General features: G+C 46.6%; 1 protein-coding gene and 1 long non-coding RNA gene across 8 annotated transcripts; one reads left to right on the forward strand and one right to left on the reverse strand.

Moving 5' to 3' along the window:
• Positions 1–742: 742 nt before the first annotated feature.
• Positions 743–17,123, reverse strand: PABPN1 (poly(A) binding protein nuclear 1). 7 transcript variants are annotated; one of them, XM_067740120.1, is made up of 10 exons: positions 17,000–17,109; positions 16,614–16,701; positions 15,697–16,136; positions 7,116–7,211; positions 4,582–4,696; positions 3,806–3,873; positions 3,391–3,497; positions 2,838–2,925; positions 2,602–2,753; positions 743–1,671 (listed from the first exon to the last, which is right to left on the reverse strand). In XM_067740120.1, the coding sequence occupies exons 3-10, from the start codon at positions 16,126–16,128 to the stop codon at positions 1,632–1,634; spliced, it is 1,098 nt and encodes a 365-aa protein (XP_067596221.1). In that variant the 5' UTR covers positions 16,129–16,136; positions 16,614–16,701; positions 17,000–17,109; the 3' UTR covers positions 743–1,631. The 7 variants fall into 7 exon arrangements, with proteins under 7 accessions (XP_067596221.1, XP_067596164.1, XP_067596213.1 ...); XM_067740063.1 differs by lacking the exons at positions 7,116–7,211; positions 15,697–16,136; positions 16,614–16,701; positions 17,000–17,109 and adding an exon at positions 5,050–5,415; XM_067740112.1 differs by lacking the exons at positions 7,116–7,211; positions 15,697–16,136; positions 16,614–16,701; positions 17,000–17,109 and adding an exon at positions 4,988–5,027.
• Positions 6,588–8,057, forward strand: LOC137226082 (uncharacterized). The gene is made up of 2 exons (XR_010944167.1): positions 6,588–6,668; positions 7,121–8,057. It is a non-coding gene; the product is annotated as an uncharacterized lncRNA (long non-coding RNA).
• Positions 17,124–17,129: the final 6 nt, after the last annotated feature.

Raw genomic sequence — 17,129 nt, forward strand, 5'->3', positions numbered from 1 at the left:
GTCCCCTGCCTCGGCAGGCGGACTCTCAAGCACTGCGCCACCAGGGAAGCCCCAGCAGGCACATTCTTAACCACTAAGTCACCAGGGAAGCCCTAATTTTTTTTTTTTAATTTATTTTGGCTACATTGGGTCTTCATTGCTGTGCACAGGCTTCTCATTGTGGTGGCCTCTCCCATTGTGGAGCACAGGCTCTAGGAATGCGGGCCTCAGTAACTGCAGCACAGGGGCCCAGGTGCTCCGCGGCACGTGGGATCCTCCAAGACCAGGGCCCGAACCCATGTCCCCCGCATTGGCAGGCAGACTCTCAACCACTGCGTCACCAGGGAAGTCCCCCTAATTATTTTTTTCCCTCGTTTTTTGAGCCTACCTTGGGGTAGAGAAGACAAAAAAGGCTACCCAGACGCCAACGTAAGAATCTAGTGCTGTTGATGTGGATAATTCATTTGCACATAAATTTTATCACGAGGACACACTAAAGTGCTATTAGAGCAGTCTAATCTGGCCATTCCTTTATATTCCCAGGCTCATTTAATGTACCTCTCAAATGCCAATCAGGGCTACATGCTTTCCAGAAAACCCCATCAAGCTCAGCTAAACGCACAATGTTCCTGCTAGTTGTACTTCTGACTCCTACTCCTTAGGTGGGAACTTCCCCTCCACAACACCAGCATTTCCAGAAAGGAGAATTAACAGCCATCTGGGATTTAAGAGACAACAGGAAGATAAATAATCCATACACCCAAAAGGCCAAACATTTTTTATTTTCAAAAACAACTTTATTCATGACACATATTAAAAAAAAAACTCCCACCCCCTGGAAATGAGCTAAAAAAATAAACAAAATCCACCTCCCACCTCCCTGTGCCCACTTCCTCCCATTCCCTCCAAACAAAAGGGAAAAAAAGGCAAAGGAAAACAAAACAAAACAAAAAACTGAAAAACAAAAAACACCCCAAAACCCCCCAAAACAAGGTAGTGCATTTCCCCAGGGGAAAGGGGAATTTACACTGGAGCCGCTGGGAGCGGATCGGAGATCTTCCGGCTACAGAAACCTGCAAAGAAAGACACTCAAAACAGAAAAAGAAACACAAAAGGAAACAAAATAGATCACCAGGCAATCTGGAGGGGCAGGGAGCCAGAAAAGAGGGGTGGGGTGGGTGGTAGACCTGGCAGGACAGGAACAGGCAGGAGGGGACTGTGAAAGCTAGGGAGAAGATGGAGGGAAGGTAACAAGCAGAACAGTTTGGTGTCCTTCCAGAGCCCTGGGTAAAAAAAAACCCTCCTACCACCCATGCCCACCTACCCTTGAGCAGCCCGCAAGGGGGCAAAGGGGCACAGGGAAACAGGGGGAGCAGCTTGCGCGGTTGAGACGTGTCCATGGCGAATCCCCAGAGTGAATGAGCAGCCCCCTGCCCCACTCCCTGGGCCTTCCCTTACTCCCCAAAGCAGGTCCCTCCTCAGCAGTTAGTTATGGGATTCTCCCCCCTTCCACAGTATATCTTTTTTTTTTAAAAAATATTTTTTTCCATCAAGGTCATCTTCTGTTTTTCTTTTTTTTTTTTTTTTAAATTCTTTTTTTTTTTCCTTCTTTCCTCTTTTTTTCCTCTCTCTCCTCCTAATACACACTTTTTTTAGTAAGGGGAATACCATGATGTCGCTCTAGCCCGGCCCCTGGAAGAAAGAAGGAGAGTTAGGTGTTAACATGATCACTAAATAGTTCAGTACAAGCCCCTCCCCGTGGGCCCTCGCCCCAGTTATTGAGAAGGGAAGAGGGGAAAGAAGTTTCCCAAGTCCTAAAACTGACCCCCACAATCCCAGAAATAGTGACACACCTGACAAATGGGAGTGGGGAATTAACTGTTATTACCTCGCCAAACAGTGGCAATAAAGAAATGCATCTGAGACATAGGGGCAAGAAAAAGGACTCATTGTTTATCCAGATTCCAGTTCTCCACAGCTCTTAAAAGCGAGGCTCTCACCAACAGATCCTCCCTAACTCCTGGGAGCTGACAGGTAAATCTTATGAAAAGTCAAGGTCTATATGCCTAAACTGTCTATTTAAATGTAAAGAAACGGAAGTAAAGTGAAGCAACAACATGGGTGCCACACTAGGCCCAGCGAGAAAGTTGCAAAAGACTGGCTAAAGAGTAAATATCTCGATATCCTCCCACATGGCTGTTGAGGAGGATCAACTAGCCTCTGGTTTTCTTCCAAGGGAGGTTCAAACTTCAGCCCCTCCCTAACTCTGAGAAAAGTAGCAAAGGTCCAAACAGTGCTTTCACTGCTCTGAGGCCCTGTTCTTCCTGGGAGTTCTGTGTAAACACCTTCACTACCATCAACTCTCAAGGAAAAAAAGGCTGGGTGGAGAAGCATCTCTCAGAACAGGGTGGAGAGATCCAGCCCTTATCACCAATTCCTGCTCCAGAAAAAGATGAGACTGGCCTCCTGGCCTGCAACTACCTTCCTCACCCTGCACAGGCAGGAGACCAAGTCCCCGGAACCAAGGGGAGGGTAAAGGAGGGAGGTTCCTCAGATGAGGAGAGAAGGAAGCATACAGGGCTCATGGGAGGCGGGGGAGAGGAGCAGCCCATCTATCCTGACCTGTAGACGCGACCCCGGGGCCTGCTGTTAAAACCACTGTAGAATCGAGAACGGGAACTGTTGTAGTTGGTGGTCCGGGCACGGTATCGGGCTCTCGGGAAACCCCGGTCTGTTGTGCTGATGCCTGGTCTGTTGGTTCGTTTTGGGATCACCTGAGAATGACACGTATAACACAATGCCTTAGAGCCAAGCTGGAGAACTTACAGAACCAGAACAGCAAAGGGCACAGGGCTTACCTTGATTTGTCTTCCTCTAAATAGGGACTCATCTAAGGCCAAGGAAGTCCTCACTGACTCTTTGTCTGAGAACTCTATATATGCAAACCTGAAAAGGGTAATTGCCACTTTATCTGAGGATACAAATAGCAGCTCACAGGTCAAATCCAACTTGCAGGCATGCTTTGTTTGAGTACAGTGTGTTCATATTTTTAATTATTTGTCCAAAAAATTCTTAATGGAAGATTTTAATCAAAATTTGCAGCTACTCTTGGAAAATTATAAGATAGGATACAGAGGGCCTGGTTTTCCGCAAGGCAGAAAACGGTGGGGGCCATGCAGAAGGCGCCCCCCCTTATAGTTCATGATCCCCCCCACACCCAGCCCCCATCTCTGTTATCTGTTGGGCCCCTGAAGGCAATTTTATGTGCAATCCTTGATATGTATCAACATTAACACCTATCTTAAAAGATAGACTACTTACTTTAACATCTAGGTAACTTACTGCTCAATATAAAACATAATTTATTTATTTTTTAACTGTGACTAAAACGACCTCAACTTCCCCACTTACCCTTTGGGATGGCCACTAAATTTGTCACATAGTATAGTAACACGGTTGACTGAACCACAGCCATGAAAGTGTGCTTCCAGCTCTTCTGCTGTTGCACCATAGTCCACCTGTGGGGGGGTACATTTCACAGGTAACAGGGCAAACTCCCATCTCCACAGGTACTCTGCCTAGCCTCTGCGCTGGGCCATCCATACACACCAAAGCACACCAATATCTAGCTCTCTAAGGAACTAACCTCTTTTCCTTCCAACCCCAGAGCCTCTGCTAATCACCATTACCTTTCACCTCATTCCAACCCTCCCTCCACCCCTTAAATCCACCACCTACCCTGGAAATGGTTCCTTTCAGGACTCCTAATAAATAATCCCCCAAACTAAGAGCTTTCCCCAACCCTAGTCAAGGCTCTGGTACATACATTGCCAACATAGATGGAACGGGCATCAGCCTCCATCTTCTCCTCAATGGACATGATCACTGGGCCAGCTTTGAAGAAAAAAGGATCAGGAAAAAAACGCTTGTTTTCTACTTGGCCAATCTATGCACCACTACCACCACCACAAGCAGCAGCAAAGGTAAAGATTTTGGTCTGTTCTGTTCCCTGCTGTACCCATTACCTAGAAAAGTCTAGCATGCAATAGGTGCTCACCAAATACTTGAAAAATTAAGGAATAGATTAATACAGTCTTAAAAATCAAAGAAAACAATACAGGGATTCCCTCCTGCCCCCAAATCAAGTACCTATTGAGTAGCTTCAGTTAAAATGATTTGAAAAGTGAACAAAATTAAGTCGGCTGAGGCTGGACATTTCTAGATTAGAGGAGAAGCCCCCTGAAGCTGAGCAGTTTATCTTAGAACTCCTAACTAAAGGTCTCCAACTGTAAGAAAAACTATTGGACTTGAAGGTCAAATACCAGCTGGCAACCTCCAAAAAGGGTAGTGGAAGACTAAGAACAAAGAGCAACACATTAGTAACAGGGACAAAGGGAGGCACAAGACTACCATCACCAAAACATAGGCCCCGTCTCACAAAGGTCAGAAAAACACACAATGGACTATGACTGCAGCAACTGCCCAGTAATTGCTCAGACAAGCAGCTCCAAGGTTCCGAGCATCTAATTCCATATAAACCGTGCTCCGATAACCCTTCCAATCTCAGGACCCGGGTTCCGCGTGCAACCGCCAGTTACTCACCATTGCCTGGAGGTGGACTCATATTCATCTGCTTCTCTACCTCGTTCTGTAGCTCTTTTAGCTTCTCAGCTTCTTCCTCCATCTCCCTGACTCGAGCTTTGATCGCTTCCAGCTCCTACAATGAGTGGGGAGGGTATGGAGAACAGCTTAAGAGGAACCAACGCAGGGGCTCTACCCTGCTCTCCTTCCGCGCGCGGCCCCAGCCATGCTCGGCCATTTCTCTCGCCCGACGCGAGGGTCGTAATGAAAAGAAAACCAAGCTACCTTCTCTAGAACAACACTAGGCACCCATGACGCCCGAATCAACCCGGCTGGGCCCCTTCTGGCGGTCGAGGCTGCCTCCCCAGCCCGGCCCCAGCCACGTTATTCCCCGCCCACCCCCATCCCCCGCCCGCCTCCCGCTCGCCTGAGCTCTGGGCCTCCCGTGACACGGCCGGCCGGCCTGCTCGCTCGCCCTCCTTCCCTCACCGGGTCCTCAATGGCGCCGTCCCCCGGGTCACCCTCGACCAGTCCCGGCTCCTCCTCCTCCTCCTGGCTGCCGGGGGCTCCCGAGCCAGGCCCAGGGCCCGGAGCTCCCGGGGGGGCACGGGGCCGGGGCGGCTCCTCTTCGGGCTCGGGCTCCGGCTCGGGCTCCAGCAGCAACTCCTCAGGCTCCAGTTCCTCAGACTCCAAGCCGTTCCCGTAGTCCCCTGCGCCCCCCGGGGCCCCCTCCCCGGCCTCCCCACCGGCCCCGGGCACAAGATGGCGCCGCCGCCCCGGCCCGGAGCCCCGACCGCCCGCAGCCCCCGCTGCTGCTGCCGCCGCCGCCGCCGCCGCCATCGCCGCTCAGACTGGGGCCAGCCGCCCAGCGATTGGAGAGCTGCGCCGGCCACGCCGAGGATTCATTAGTCAAGCAGCCTGCCCGTCACCACGAGCTAGGACTCCATTGGGGAATATTACTAGGCAATCAAATAAGACCCCATCCCTAAGGCGGGGGATTGCGCCAAATCCTTAAATCCCGGTAGGAGAAATCGGTCTGTCAATCAACACTCGTCCCACCTCCTCTCAAGTCCTTAGGTAACAATACCGCCTAGCTGTGACGACATTCCTGCTTCTCCCCCGCCTAAGGGCGGGTCCGCGAAGTATGACGGTCGGTGATTGGCCACTGGCAAGGCGAGTGGAAAGGACCAATCTTCCGATCGCTTCGCCGAAGTGGCCCAGCCTCAGATGCCGATTGGCTCGCGAGATTCGAAGGGCTGACGCCCGTTTCGTGACAGGTGAACCTTGCCCCCGAACGGACTGCCGGGCTCCCAGTGAAAGCCGAGGTCACATGACTGGTCTTTAGGAGGCGGCCATCTTGATGCTGCTGGTTGCCAACTAGTGAGTTCTTGGAAGGCAGAGTCCGGAAATACTGCGGCGGTTTCTGGAAACTGGTCTTCTACCAGGAATGCACCAGTAGATGGGATGTTGCTGGAAATGGAGGGTTCTGAATGGCGCTCTCTGGGAAGGAGCTTATCTTTCCCACCCAGGTTACTGGCACCACCATCCACCAGGTCTCCCCAAACCAGAAAGCAGGGAGGAATCCTCACTCCAGTACTAGTCATGAGCCCTGTATGTGCTGTCTTCCTGCACAGGCATACTTTCCAAGCATTCTGCTCATGCCCCAGTTTCATTTTTTCTTTTGCTTGGACTGTTTGCTGCAGCCGCTTAATGGGTCAGCTTCCAGTGGGTCACCACTCCAATCCACACTGGCCAGGTTAACTCTCAGAACTCCTTACTGAGGTCTTGGAGACCTCCAGACCAGGCTACTAAGTGAATGTTGTTTCCACACTCTTCATTCCACTGGGTGTATCTGCACCCAGGTCTGTGCCTCTGTACATGCAGTCCTTCTTCAGCCAGACCACTGCAAACCCTATCATCACCTCCTCTGTGAAGCCTTCCACTAACTGGCCTCCCCTCTTCTCCCATGACAAGCGGGCCTACCTCCACTGTGCACTTAATCATTTTGTGCTTCCTTTCCTAACTAGAGCTTGTGAGAGCTTGGAGATGAGAGGCTGGATTCTATCTACATTTGCATCTCCACGGTGGAGCAATATGCCTAGCACATAGTAAGTATCCAAATAAATGTTTGTTGACCAAAGGATACATAGACTGGGGATCTGGGTGCCACCCTTCATCTACAGCGCTTTCCCAGACCCTCCTTCAGACCCCAGAGGAATTCCACCTCATCGTTGCACTCTGAGGTACCAATGAGACCTAGCCCTGGAAAGCAGGGTTGCCATAGTTTAGTGGTGATCCTACACATTTATTAAAAAGGAAGGAACGGCAGTGCTAAGTTTGCAAGAGGGATAGCTGCAGCCAGACCAAGCTATGGTTTGAGAGCCAGATTCACATGAGCCCAACCAAATAGTTACTCAAACAACCTGGAGAGGATGTACATGACTTGGTAGAGGGATTTGAACAAGAGGAGAGTCCTACTAGCAAACCAAAAGTCAAAAGCTTCACAGTATACCCCACTCTTCCCCTCACCCTCATTTTTTCACACAAATCCTTACCTCAGGAACAGGAGAACTTGGAGCAGAGTCACAGTTGCTTAAAATTTCACTGAAAATTACTTCATCAGCCATCTCAGCTTCAGTGGTCTGGGAGAACTAAGTTGAGCACCGCAGACAAGCTCTAAAAGATTGTGAGTTTGCTGGAAGAAAAATCTTTTCTACTGATTTTAACCAAATCAAGACTTGGATGTTTACTGATACCTAATTTAAACTAAGAAAGCCAGTTAAGGGAAATGTGATTTTTAAAATAATGCCTTTGAACCACAGTTTTGTTGAGCACTGGATTTTGTAACAGGCTGCATCCTGGACTCCTTGTTATGTTATCTCATTGAACTCTCATAACATTATGAAGCAAATAGTCCCCAAACCATAACCTTTTTTAGGGATGAGGAAAGAATGAAGTAACTCCCCCAAGTCATAACTAATTAGAAGTGAGCAGGGAATCCAAAACCAGATTTCAAAGCTCAGATCAAAATTTCTGTAAGGTCTGTTTTAATACACAAAGATAACATTACTTACAATGCTGAAGCTGGAAAAAGACTAAATTCCAATAAGAGATAAATGTTTAGGCAAACTATAATTACATCACAAGATTATTATGCACCTATTTTTATTTTTTTATGCACCTATTTCTTTTACAAAAAGGTTTACACGTAGTGTGTGATAACTTATAAAAATAATTTTTGTTAGGCCAAAGAAGTAGGATGTAAAATTGTATATAAAGTATGATTAAAATTATGTATATCTGATTTTTTAAAAAAACAACTTGGGCATTGGAAAAAAAAAGGAATAAGAACCAGTACAATCTGTTCTTTGGCAATATGCAACAAAAGTTTTTAAAATGTTGAGGTTCTTAACACAGTAATTGTATTTCTTATCATCTGTTCTAAAGAAATAATCTAAAACCTAGGTAAACATCTGAGAATAAAGGTGTTCTTCAAAGTGAAAAAAAATGTAAACAACTTGATTGTCCAAGTGGGCACTTTTCAGGAAAATTGTTATACACACATATATGTAATTTTATATAGTCATTATGTCTTCAAAACATTTTTAATGACAAGGAAAATGCTTGCAATATAATGGTAAGCAGAATTGCAATGTACAAAATTGTATATACAAAAAAAAATTGTATATACAGTATGATCATAAAATATAAGCACAGACAACTGATGGAAAAAAAAATACCAAAATGTTAATAGTGATTCTCTCTGGGTAGTAGGCTTATTATGATTGATCTTCTTTATAATTTTCTATGTTCTATGATTTTTCCCACAATATTGTATATTATTTTTATTTAAAATTAAAAAAAACACTTGGGCATTGGAGAGTGCCCAGCTTCCAAACTTACTCTAATAAGCATGATTACTTTTACAAACACATTTTAAAAAGATATTTGAATGGTGATCTGTAATATAGTTCCCTATTAGACTGAAAGTGTAAAAGGCAGGGACACCTTCTTAATTATATTTGTATTGCCATTGGCTATCACTGTGTGCTCAATAAATGTTAACTGAATGAATGATCTTCTGTAATAAATTTATATCCTGCCTGTTGTTGATGTATAGACAACATCAAAGAGATAAGTTTTCCTCTGAGAATGAATTTTTTTTTTAATTGGTATGTAATGATGTAAGATTCACCCATTATAAGTATACTTTTCCTTCAGTAATAACCTATCAATGGAGGGCCATGGAGTTCCAGAAAAACTGAAACTCAGTGATGTTTTGCCCTAGAAGAAGGAAAAGTGTGTTAACAAAAGTGAATGATCTGTTGAGTTGAGAAAAGGAGAATTAAATCAGTAAAAATGGATGAGGGCATGTCCAGATCTGTCCAGAAGGGAAAAGTTTTCTCACTAAACATATAAATACTTGGCTTCCTAGTAGTTTCATCCCCATTTTTAACTCCTGCTTTGAAAATTTTACATTTACTGGCTGCAATAATTCCCTCTAATCTAGAAGTACATTGTTTACTATGGTAGCCGCTCGTCACACGTGGCTACTGAGCCCTTGAAATGTGAATGGTGCTGAATTGAGATGCGCTGGAAGTGTCAGATATACACTGAATTTCAAAGACTCAGGATGAGAAAGATACTTATGTAAAATAACTTCATAATTGTTCAGTATTAATTACAGATTGAAATTATAGTAGTCTTTATATACTAGGTTTAAAAAAATACTATTAAAATTAGTTTTACCTGTTTCTTTTTGGTTTTTTTAATGAGGCTACTAAAAAACGTAAAACTACATATGTGGCTTGCATTATATTTCTTTTTTTTTTTTTTGACTTTCTAAAAATTTTGATTGGAGTATAGTTGCTTTACATGACTTGCACTATATTTCTATTGGACAATGTTGACACAGAACCTTGGAGCCTTGATCATTTACTTACCTCTGTTTTGGAGCCAACTCCAATTACTTTCTAATGCAAAGTCTGGCCCGACCTACCTTAACTCCCTAGGTCCAACCTTGCATGGAAGTGGGGTGGCCATTTAAGTGAGAAGGAGCCTCTCTTGGGCTGCTTAATTTCCATTCTGCCTGGTTAACTTTTAGAAGACTTTGTACCTGAAAAACTTCTTTTTTATATGTTCCTTATAAAAAAAATCCTAATATACTGATAGCAAAAAGAAAAAATAAAATCACCCATAAAATCCACCACCCAGAGAAATCACTAATGATATTTTGGCATATACCATCCTGAAACTTTCAATACACAAATACATATAGAGGTATATATATGTGTGTGTATATACATATTTTTTTAACAAAATGGGATCATACCATATATTGTTTTCTAATCTATTTTTTTTACCTAATAAGATAACAAATATTTTTCCATGTCAATAAAAATATTTTTCCAATTTCATTTTTCATGACTTTACTCAGAAGTTACCTTAGAAATGAGGCCTTCCCCACTCATTCTATTTAACATTGAAACCTATACATACACCTTCCCATCCTACCCTAATGAATTATTTTTCTCCATAGCATTTGGCACCTAACGTGAAATGTTATGTTAATGAACATCGTGAAATTTATTTATGTAGGTAGGTAGTTATTTAGCTTTTGTTTGTTTCCATTACTAGAATGAAAGTAACATGAAAGCAGAAATTTGTGCCTGTTTGTTCACTTCTCTACCTCAGTGCCTAGAATTGTCCTCAGCACACCTAAGATGCTTGAATATTTGCTGAATGAATGAATGACTGAATGAATAAAAAACTAGATAGCATTCCATTATATTATGTTTTCTGGTTGATTTTTAAAATATTGTTAATTTATTTGTATCTCACCTGTATCCACATTTAAGGCAGCTTTTAAAGTTTTCAAAGGATCTGCTCTCAACTAAAAACACAGAATATTTATAATCCATCCATTTGCTAGAAAGTGTAACTAAATGTTGCCCAATTTTTATCAAAAGTATCATTTGGAGAAATAACATTCACAGAGAACTGTCTGAAGAATAAACAATCCATCTGTCCATTTAGATAGTCTGAAATTTAGCCCTATTTTAAACTATGGCATCATAGAGCATATTTGAGCTAAACTGTGACGATCCTGATAGAACAAGCTTAGGACCTGCTGAATCCCCATTTGGTGTTTCTGCAAGAAACGGTAGTGTAAAACTCAACATCATATTTGCTGTCAGGTGTTATAGAGGGTGGTGTCCACTATATCATTCAGTGTCTTCTCAGAAGAGCCACAAAACTTTTTGCCTACCTTGAGGAACTGAAAGGTTTTACAAATCCTAGGAGGGATGTGAATCTCATTGTGTTTTCCAATTTTCTTTAGCTGCCAAGAAGCTCAGAGTTGAATTCATAGCCTACCTTTAGTATTTGGGAATACTGCTTATAGAATCCTTTTCTGTGTTCGTTTTCCTTTTTGCTGTCATTTTATTATAATATTTCAATTTTCCCTTTACCCTTACTTTAAAAATCTATATTTTCCTATTGTTTTGTCTTTCGTGTATTATAGTAAGATGCTGCAAATGCTTTTTGGAATTAGGCAAACTATAAACCAGTCAAACTACAGTAGGGATAAATACACTAGCTATCATAGCCTAATGATATTAACTATTAAGAGCATCTAATTCCCTTTTCCCTAGAGCCATGTTCACCAAGCCACTCTCTGATTTTAACATGGCTTGTCCTGTAGATTTTTCTATATAGAGAGAATAGAAATACAACACTGGATTCCTCTAAGCAGTGTATTTCTCACTACAATTTAACACATAAACCCAAATACCATTATATTGCATTGGATTATAGAAAGACTAGAAACTCCCACTTGTGAATTAAAATTAAGATCACTACTCCTGTCAGACATGATTTTGATGTGGTCCTAGACTAGAAGTACAGAGGGATGGGCTGAACAATTCCTGTAGATGCCATCCAGTTTAGCAGTTTGCATTACAATGGCTGAAACCAAATGTCTCGGGAGCAGGAAAGTAAGCAAGGGCTCCATTTTTGCCAGACTTATTTTAAGCCTGAAGTAGGCAGCAGGATATTGAGGAGAAATGCTCATTATCACATACTTCTGATTTAGCAGCTGAACCACAACAGGGGACTTGATTACATCATAAAGATTTTTGGTAGGTTTTGTTTGTTTTGTTTTGGGTTTTGTTGTGGCCATCCCAAAGTACCATATACACACACCCTCTCAATGCTTGGGTTGGCACAGATGGAGTTCTTGGCTTTGGGCATTTGGCTAGGATGGGGGGATGGGAGAACAACTCTGATTTTCTTTTTTCTTTTTTTTTTTTGTCTGCATGGCGCAGCTTGTGGGATCTTAGTTCCCTGACCAGGGGTCGAAACCGGGCCCTTGGCAGTGAAAGCGCAGAGTCCTAACCACTAGACCGCTGGGGAATTCCCTCCATTTTTTTTTTTTTTTTAATTTTTTTATCTCAATACTTTCCCAAATCCCTATTAATCTAATTCTTGGCCTTAACAAGGTCATGATGAGATGCTTAGATCAAGAAATGTCCTGACCCCAGGCTATACAGTATAGAAGTCACAAACCCTGCTCAGTCCTTCTCATTAAACTTCTGGGTTTTATTTATTTTTTTTAATACGACCATTACATATTACACAAAAATAAAAGTCAAATGAACTTGGTATTTATAAATTATTAAATAAAAATACAGGAATATATATTTATATTTATAGAGCTTTTTCTTTTCTTCTAAACTAACCAAATCTGTTCTCCCGCCGCTTTATGATTTTAAAAAAGTAAAATAGTGTATGCCCTAGAATAAGTGGGGAGTGGGATTAATAAGTGCAGGACCTAGTTGCCCTACCTCTGCTCCTTCCTTGGCCTAAGCAAAGTCCCTATTTGTCCCTTTGGGCTCTGGAGAGCAAGAAACACCCTCTCCACCTATTTAATCTCTGAAAAATGGCAATAAGATTTATTTCCCTTATTTTAAAAAAAATGAAATGGATTTAAAAATTGGGAGCCATACTCAGCCTTCTTGGCCAAGAGCTAATCCCAAGGAACTATATGGCTCTAGAAGAGAGTCGCTAGTTTTCCCTGACAGAAGAGTCTCTGGGGTTTCCGTTCCCCCTCAAGCTCAGAAGGGCAGGACAGGTCAAAACTGCCCTCTGTGGTCCCATCCAAGCTATGCTTCCGGGAATCCAGACCAAGCCCTTTTACCCTTTCAGAAAACAGCCTCTCCTTCCACCCAGGTGTTAAGGCCTCAGAGCCGGGCTTTTTGGTAACCTGACCACAGTCCCTGCTACCTCTGTTTGCTAAAGGTCCCCAGGAAAGCTACCAGGGCTAGGCGTCCTGTGGTAGAGGGTAGGGGGAAGAGTCTGACCCAAACCTGGGGGAGCACAGGCTCCAATTTGGAGCTGACGGTCTAGTCAGTGGTTTTCCAACTTTGTTTTTCAGCAGCAAACCCCTTAATGCAAATAAAATCTTACCCTGAACCCCGATATGTAAGACAGCTACAGGGGAGCTGTTCTGTTTGAGGGCAAGTCACCTGGCCTGCTCAGTGCCCCCGCCTCATCTCCCCCAAGGACTCCTGAGGCAACCCTAGGAAACTTTGGGGCTCTGCCAAGCAGTTGGAAAACCACTGGCCTAGTTTGTCCTGAGCAAGTCAGAGACCCCCCCCCACCCCAACTGCCTGCCACAGACTGGCTCTGAGTGCCTGGTACCAGCATACTCACAACAGACCAAGTGGCCCATGCAGTCCACCACCTCCCCTATAAATACCGTTAAAAAGTGCAGCCCTCTCTCAAAAGCAAAAGTCTGAGCTAAACACCTGAGGCCAATTTTGGTCCCACATTCTTGTGAGTACAACTATGTTGCCACATTCTGGGACCAAGTGAAAATCTCCAAGAGTCAACCATGGTCTAGCTAAGCTGGTCAGTGCTCAGGATCAAGGGCAGGGTTCTAGAGCACTGTGTCAGAAGAAGTCAGCATTGGAGAGCAGCAATTTTAGCACCTAGGAAAGTGCAGCAGTGAGGTCTGGCTCAGGGCATACATCTGGAGTGAAATCATGTCTTTCTCAAAAGAAAAAGCTGTCATCTGAATCTGTTATAGAGGACAGGGAGCTCTAAAGTTAACATCCTCAGACTCTGAGGTACAGACAAGTAAAACCCATGCAAACAGCGTGGCTTCCAAGAAAATATCAATGTTTCTAGGTCCTGGGAGGTACTGTGGAACCCAGACACCTGGCCCTTAATAAAGCAGCACCAAAGCCCACCACATGGAATAAGCCAGTCACGGAGTACACGTCACCCTCACATTCATGGGGTTCAGAGCTGGAATGTTCCTCTCAAGACATCAACAGTCTCTCCGAGACACAGTGCAGGACCCAGACTGTATTCCAGATCTGCATTTACGTCCACACACTCAAAAGGAAAATTAGTAAGAGCCCCAATTTAGAGTTTAAGTTTGGGTACAAAAGGTCCCAGAGATAGGGAACACTTTAGGCACCAGTGTGCCCCAGTGGGAGAGGAGGGCAGCAGGCAGCTCCAGCTCCCGAAGCCTCCACCCCCGCAGGCTCCGCAGCCCTGCCTTTCTGTCAGAGCCCAGGAGGCAGCAGCAAGTGCGTGATGCACAAGGAAGGGGGACAATGAAGGAACAAGGCCAGCTACAGAAGTGCTCTTCTCTCCAAAGCCCTGCTGACGACTTTCTGCAGAAAAGTTGCCAGAGCCCTCAGTCTGGATACAGTGTTTCTGTCCCTCAGCCTTGAGGCAGCAGGACAAGGGGAGAGGGGAGGGGACGTTGGAAGGAGGGACAGAGAGCTGCCCCTCGTTCTCACCACTGCAAGAGGGAATGTTTTCTCCTCGAGGAATCCCACGGCCACCAGATTAGACAAGCAGCCCAGCATGCACACGAGCACCCGTGCACATGCACACGCATGTCCCAGCAGCCCATGGTCACAGCCACCTCTCCCTATCCCCTGAGAACCCCAAGCTCCCATTCCAAAGGGATGTTCCTTCTGTGTTTGCCCCAAATCTCACTCACTCAAAGGAGACGCCAACCCCTTATGCAAGTCCACCTTCCTCGGGGCTGCAAATCAAGCTCTAGGTAGAGTTTCATGTGCCTACACCTATAGGCATAATCCCTCCCACCTCCCCCCAACCCTGGAATGAATCCATCTCCTGACTTTCCCAATACATTCCGCAATAGCTCCAGTTCACTCTTTCAACCGCCTGCCTGGCACACTCAGCTCTCTTGCACGCTACCTTGCCCCTTCCCATCCCTGTTCCATGCCCATCCTTTCCCCCACTTCTTCCAAGGGCATTCCTCTGCTCTGTTCCTGCTCTCCTGTCCCCCAGCCACACCTCGCCCCACCTGGCCCTGGACTTTCTCACTTGCTAGCAAAAAAGGCCCCTACAGTTACCAGGGCCCCCAGTGCCACGGCCCCCGTCAGCACTGTCCTCACTGAGGCCCAGTTCCCCTCCCGCAGACGCCGCGCCTCCTCCAGGGCCCCGTCCCCGTATAGAGCTGTGAACTCCGCCTGTGGGAGAGAAGGGAAGTAGGAGAGAAAGAAGGAGAAAGGGATATCAGGAGAGGAAAGAGTGGAGAAAAGAGGAGAGGGAGAGTTCCAGTTCCATCCACTGCAAGCACTACCCCACCCCCAGCTCCTCTCTGGCCCAAGCTCCTGGCCGCCAGCCCCTCTGATGCCCCCTGAGCGCCTGGCTCATTTGCCCTTCTCTACGTCAACTGAATCCCATCCTTTCCCTGGCCAAAAATTCTGCTCAGAACTGGCATCCTTTGCCAAGGCTTGCCTTGACCACCACCCATCCCTGATCCCTGACACCCCCATGCCATGTACTCTGGTGTAAAAAATTCCCGATGGCTGGATGCCATTTCTCTGCAGGCACTACACTGTCTACTGTGTATTCTGTCCTCTGCTTTGGACCATGAGCCCACCCAGTGATGACTGCATGGCAGCCCTGGAGTGCAGAGTCCAGTGATACCCATAGTGAGGGCGTCTGATTCCACCCAAACAGGGAGACTCAGCCCCCGCGCCTCATTCCCAGCACAGCCGCCCCCAGCTCCAGCCAGAGCCCCCGTCTTCCCCCTGGAGACCAGCTTTTCAGAGGGATGTTCAGGGCAGCAATGGAGAAGTTTCTTACCCAGCCCCCGCTGCTGTGGATCCAGTCGGCCAGCCGCGTCTCCAGGTAGGCCACCATCCACTCCTGCACTTGTCCCACAAGTGGCTCCATCTCCTTGTTGACACTCTCAGCACACAGCGCGGCTCCAAAGACAAAGAAAGCCACAAGGCGGCCCCAGTTGGGCCCCCCTTGGAAGAGTTCATCAGAGACCTGGGTGAAGCGTTGCTGGGCCGAGCCTGGGGTCACATGCAGCTGAGCTGCCAGATCCGAGAAGGTGCGCCGGAAGCGGGTCTCGAACTCATCTCCAGCTGCCCGCATGGCTTGGTGCAGCGGGTCAGCTGCCGGGCCCTCCCCGGGGCCAGCTCCACAAACATAACCCTTCTGCCTCAGCTTATAGCCTACAAAGTCTGCCACTAGAGCCCGTGTGTCTGGGGCCGAGGCTGGGGTCGCCATCCGGGCAGCTGCAGGAGTCAAACACAAAAGACTGGCATGAATATATGGTCAGAGACCCAGAAGGAGGCATTTCAGGTTTGGCCAGCCCATGAGACAGGGAGGGAGGTGAGGGGAAATCTCAGAAACCACTGGGCCGGGACGAGTAAGAACAAGGAGATTAGGCCATGGTGCGGGGCCAGGGCATGAGGGGCTGGCCCTCAAATTCATAATATGCCAAATTAAATGTAAAACAAGTAAATTTCACCTAAAATACTTTAGATTCTTTTCATAACAAGACAACAGCAGCTCTATGACACCTCTATACCTCCCCCACCAACCCCGCCACAGTACACACCTTTTTGGCTAGAGGAAGGGGCTTAGGACCTCCCCAGAGGCAAGATGTGAAGATGCTGGCAGAGGCACAAGATGGGCGAGGAGACAGGGGCTGAAGGGAAAGGGGGAGAAGCAAAGGGTTGCCCGGGACAGAGAAGGAAGGGGACACTCACCCAGCCTGGATGGCAGCTCTTAGGACCCAGCGCTGGTGGCAAGGAGCCCCCAGCTGGGGCCTTTCATCCTCCTGCCCAGCGTGGAGCCCTGGGAAGGGGAGGGGGAGATCAGAGCTAGGTGGGGAAGACCAGGGATCAGGGTCTGGGCTGAGAAGGGCTGGGGTTGCAGCTCCCGGGACCAGGCCCCTGCCCCCAACGCTCTACCAGCTGTGTGGCCGAATCCATGTTTAATGACTGTCCTCCCGGGAAACCCAGGGCCAAGGGCTTCCTGCCGACACCATCTCTACTCCCGCTCCCCCCAGTGCAGCCCAAAGGCCCAGCTCCTCCCTCACCCCCACCCTCAGCCGGTCTCCAACCCCGCCTGCCTGCCAGGTTAGGGATCTCACGGGTCAGGCCGCTGCCAGGATCTGGCTGTTTCCTGGTGCAGGAGCTGGGAGGGAGGGAGAGAGGGAGGAAGGGAGGGAAGGAAGGAGGGAGGAGAAAGGGGGGGGCGGGAGGGAGGGCCCGGCGCCGGAT

This window comes from Pseudorca crassidens, chromosome 1 (assembly GCF_039906515.1).
Source record: "Pseudorca crassidens isolate mPseCra1 chromosome 1, mPseCra1.hap1, whole genome shotgun sequence".
NCBI lineage: Eukaryota > Metazoa > Chordata > Mammalia > Artiodactyla > Delphinidae > Pseudorca > Pseudorca crassidens.

What these genes read in the sequence shown, in the direction of transcription:
- PABPN1 (XM_067740120.1), bottom strand. Translation starts at nt 16,128, where the DNA reads ATGGCGACCCCAGCCTCGGCCCCAGACACACGGGCTCTAGTGGCAGAC. An exon ending in TCCACAGCAGCGGGGGCTGG is followed by an intron (nt 7,212 to 15,696) that starts GTAAGAAACTTC and finishes TGCTCAACTTAG; the next exon opens with TTCTCCCAGACCACTGAAGC. An exon ending in CAAGTTCTCCTGTTCCTGAG is followed by an intron (nt 4,697 to 7,115) that starts GTAAGGATTTGT and finishes CACTCATTGTAG; the next exon opens with GAGCTGGAAGCGATCAAAGC.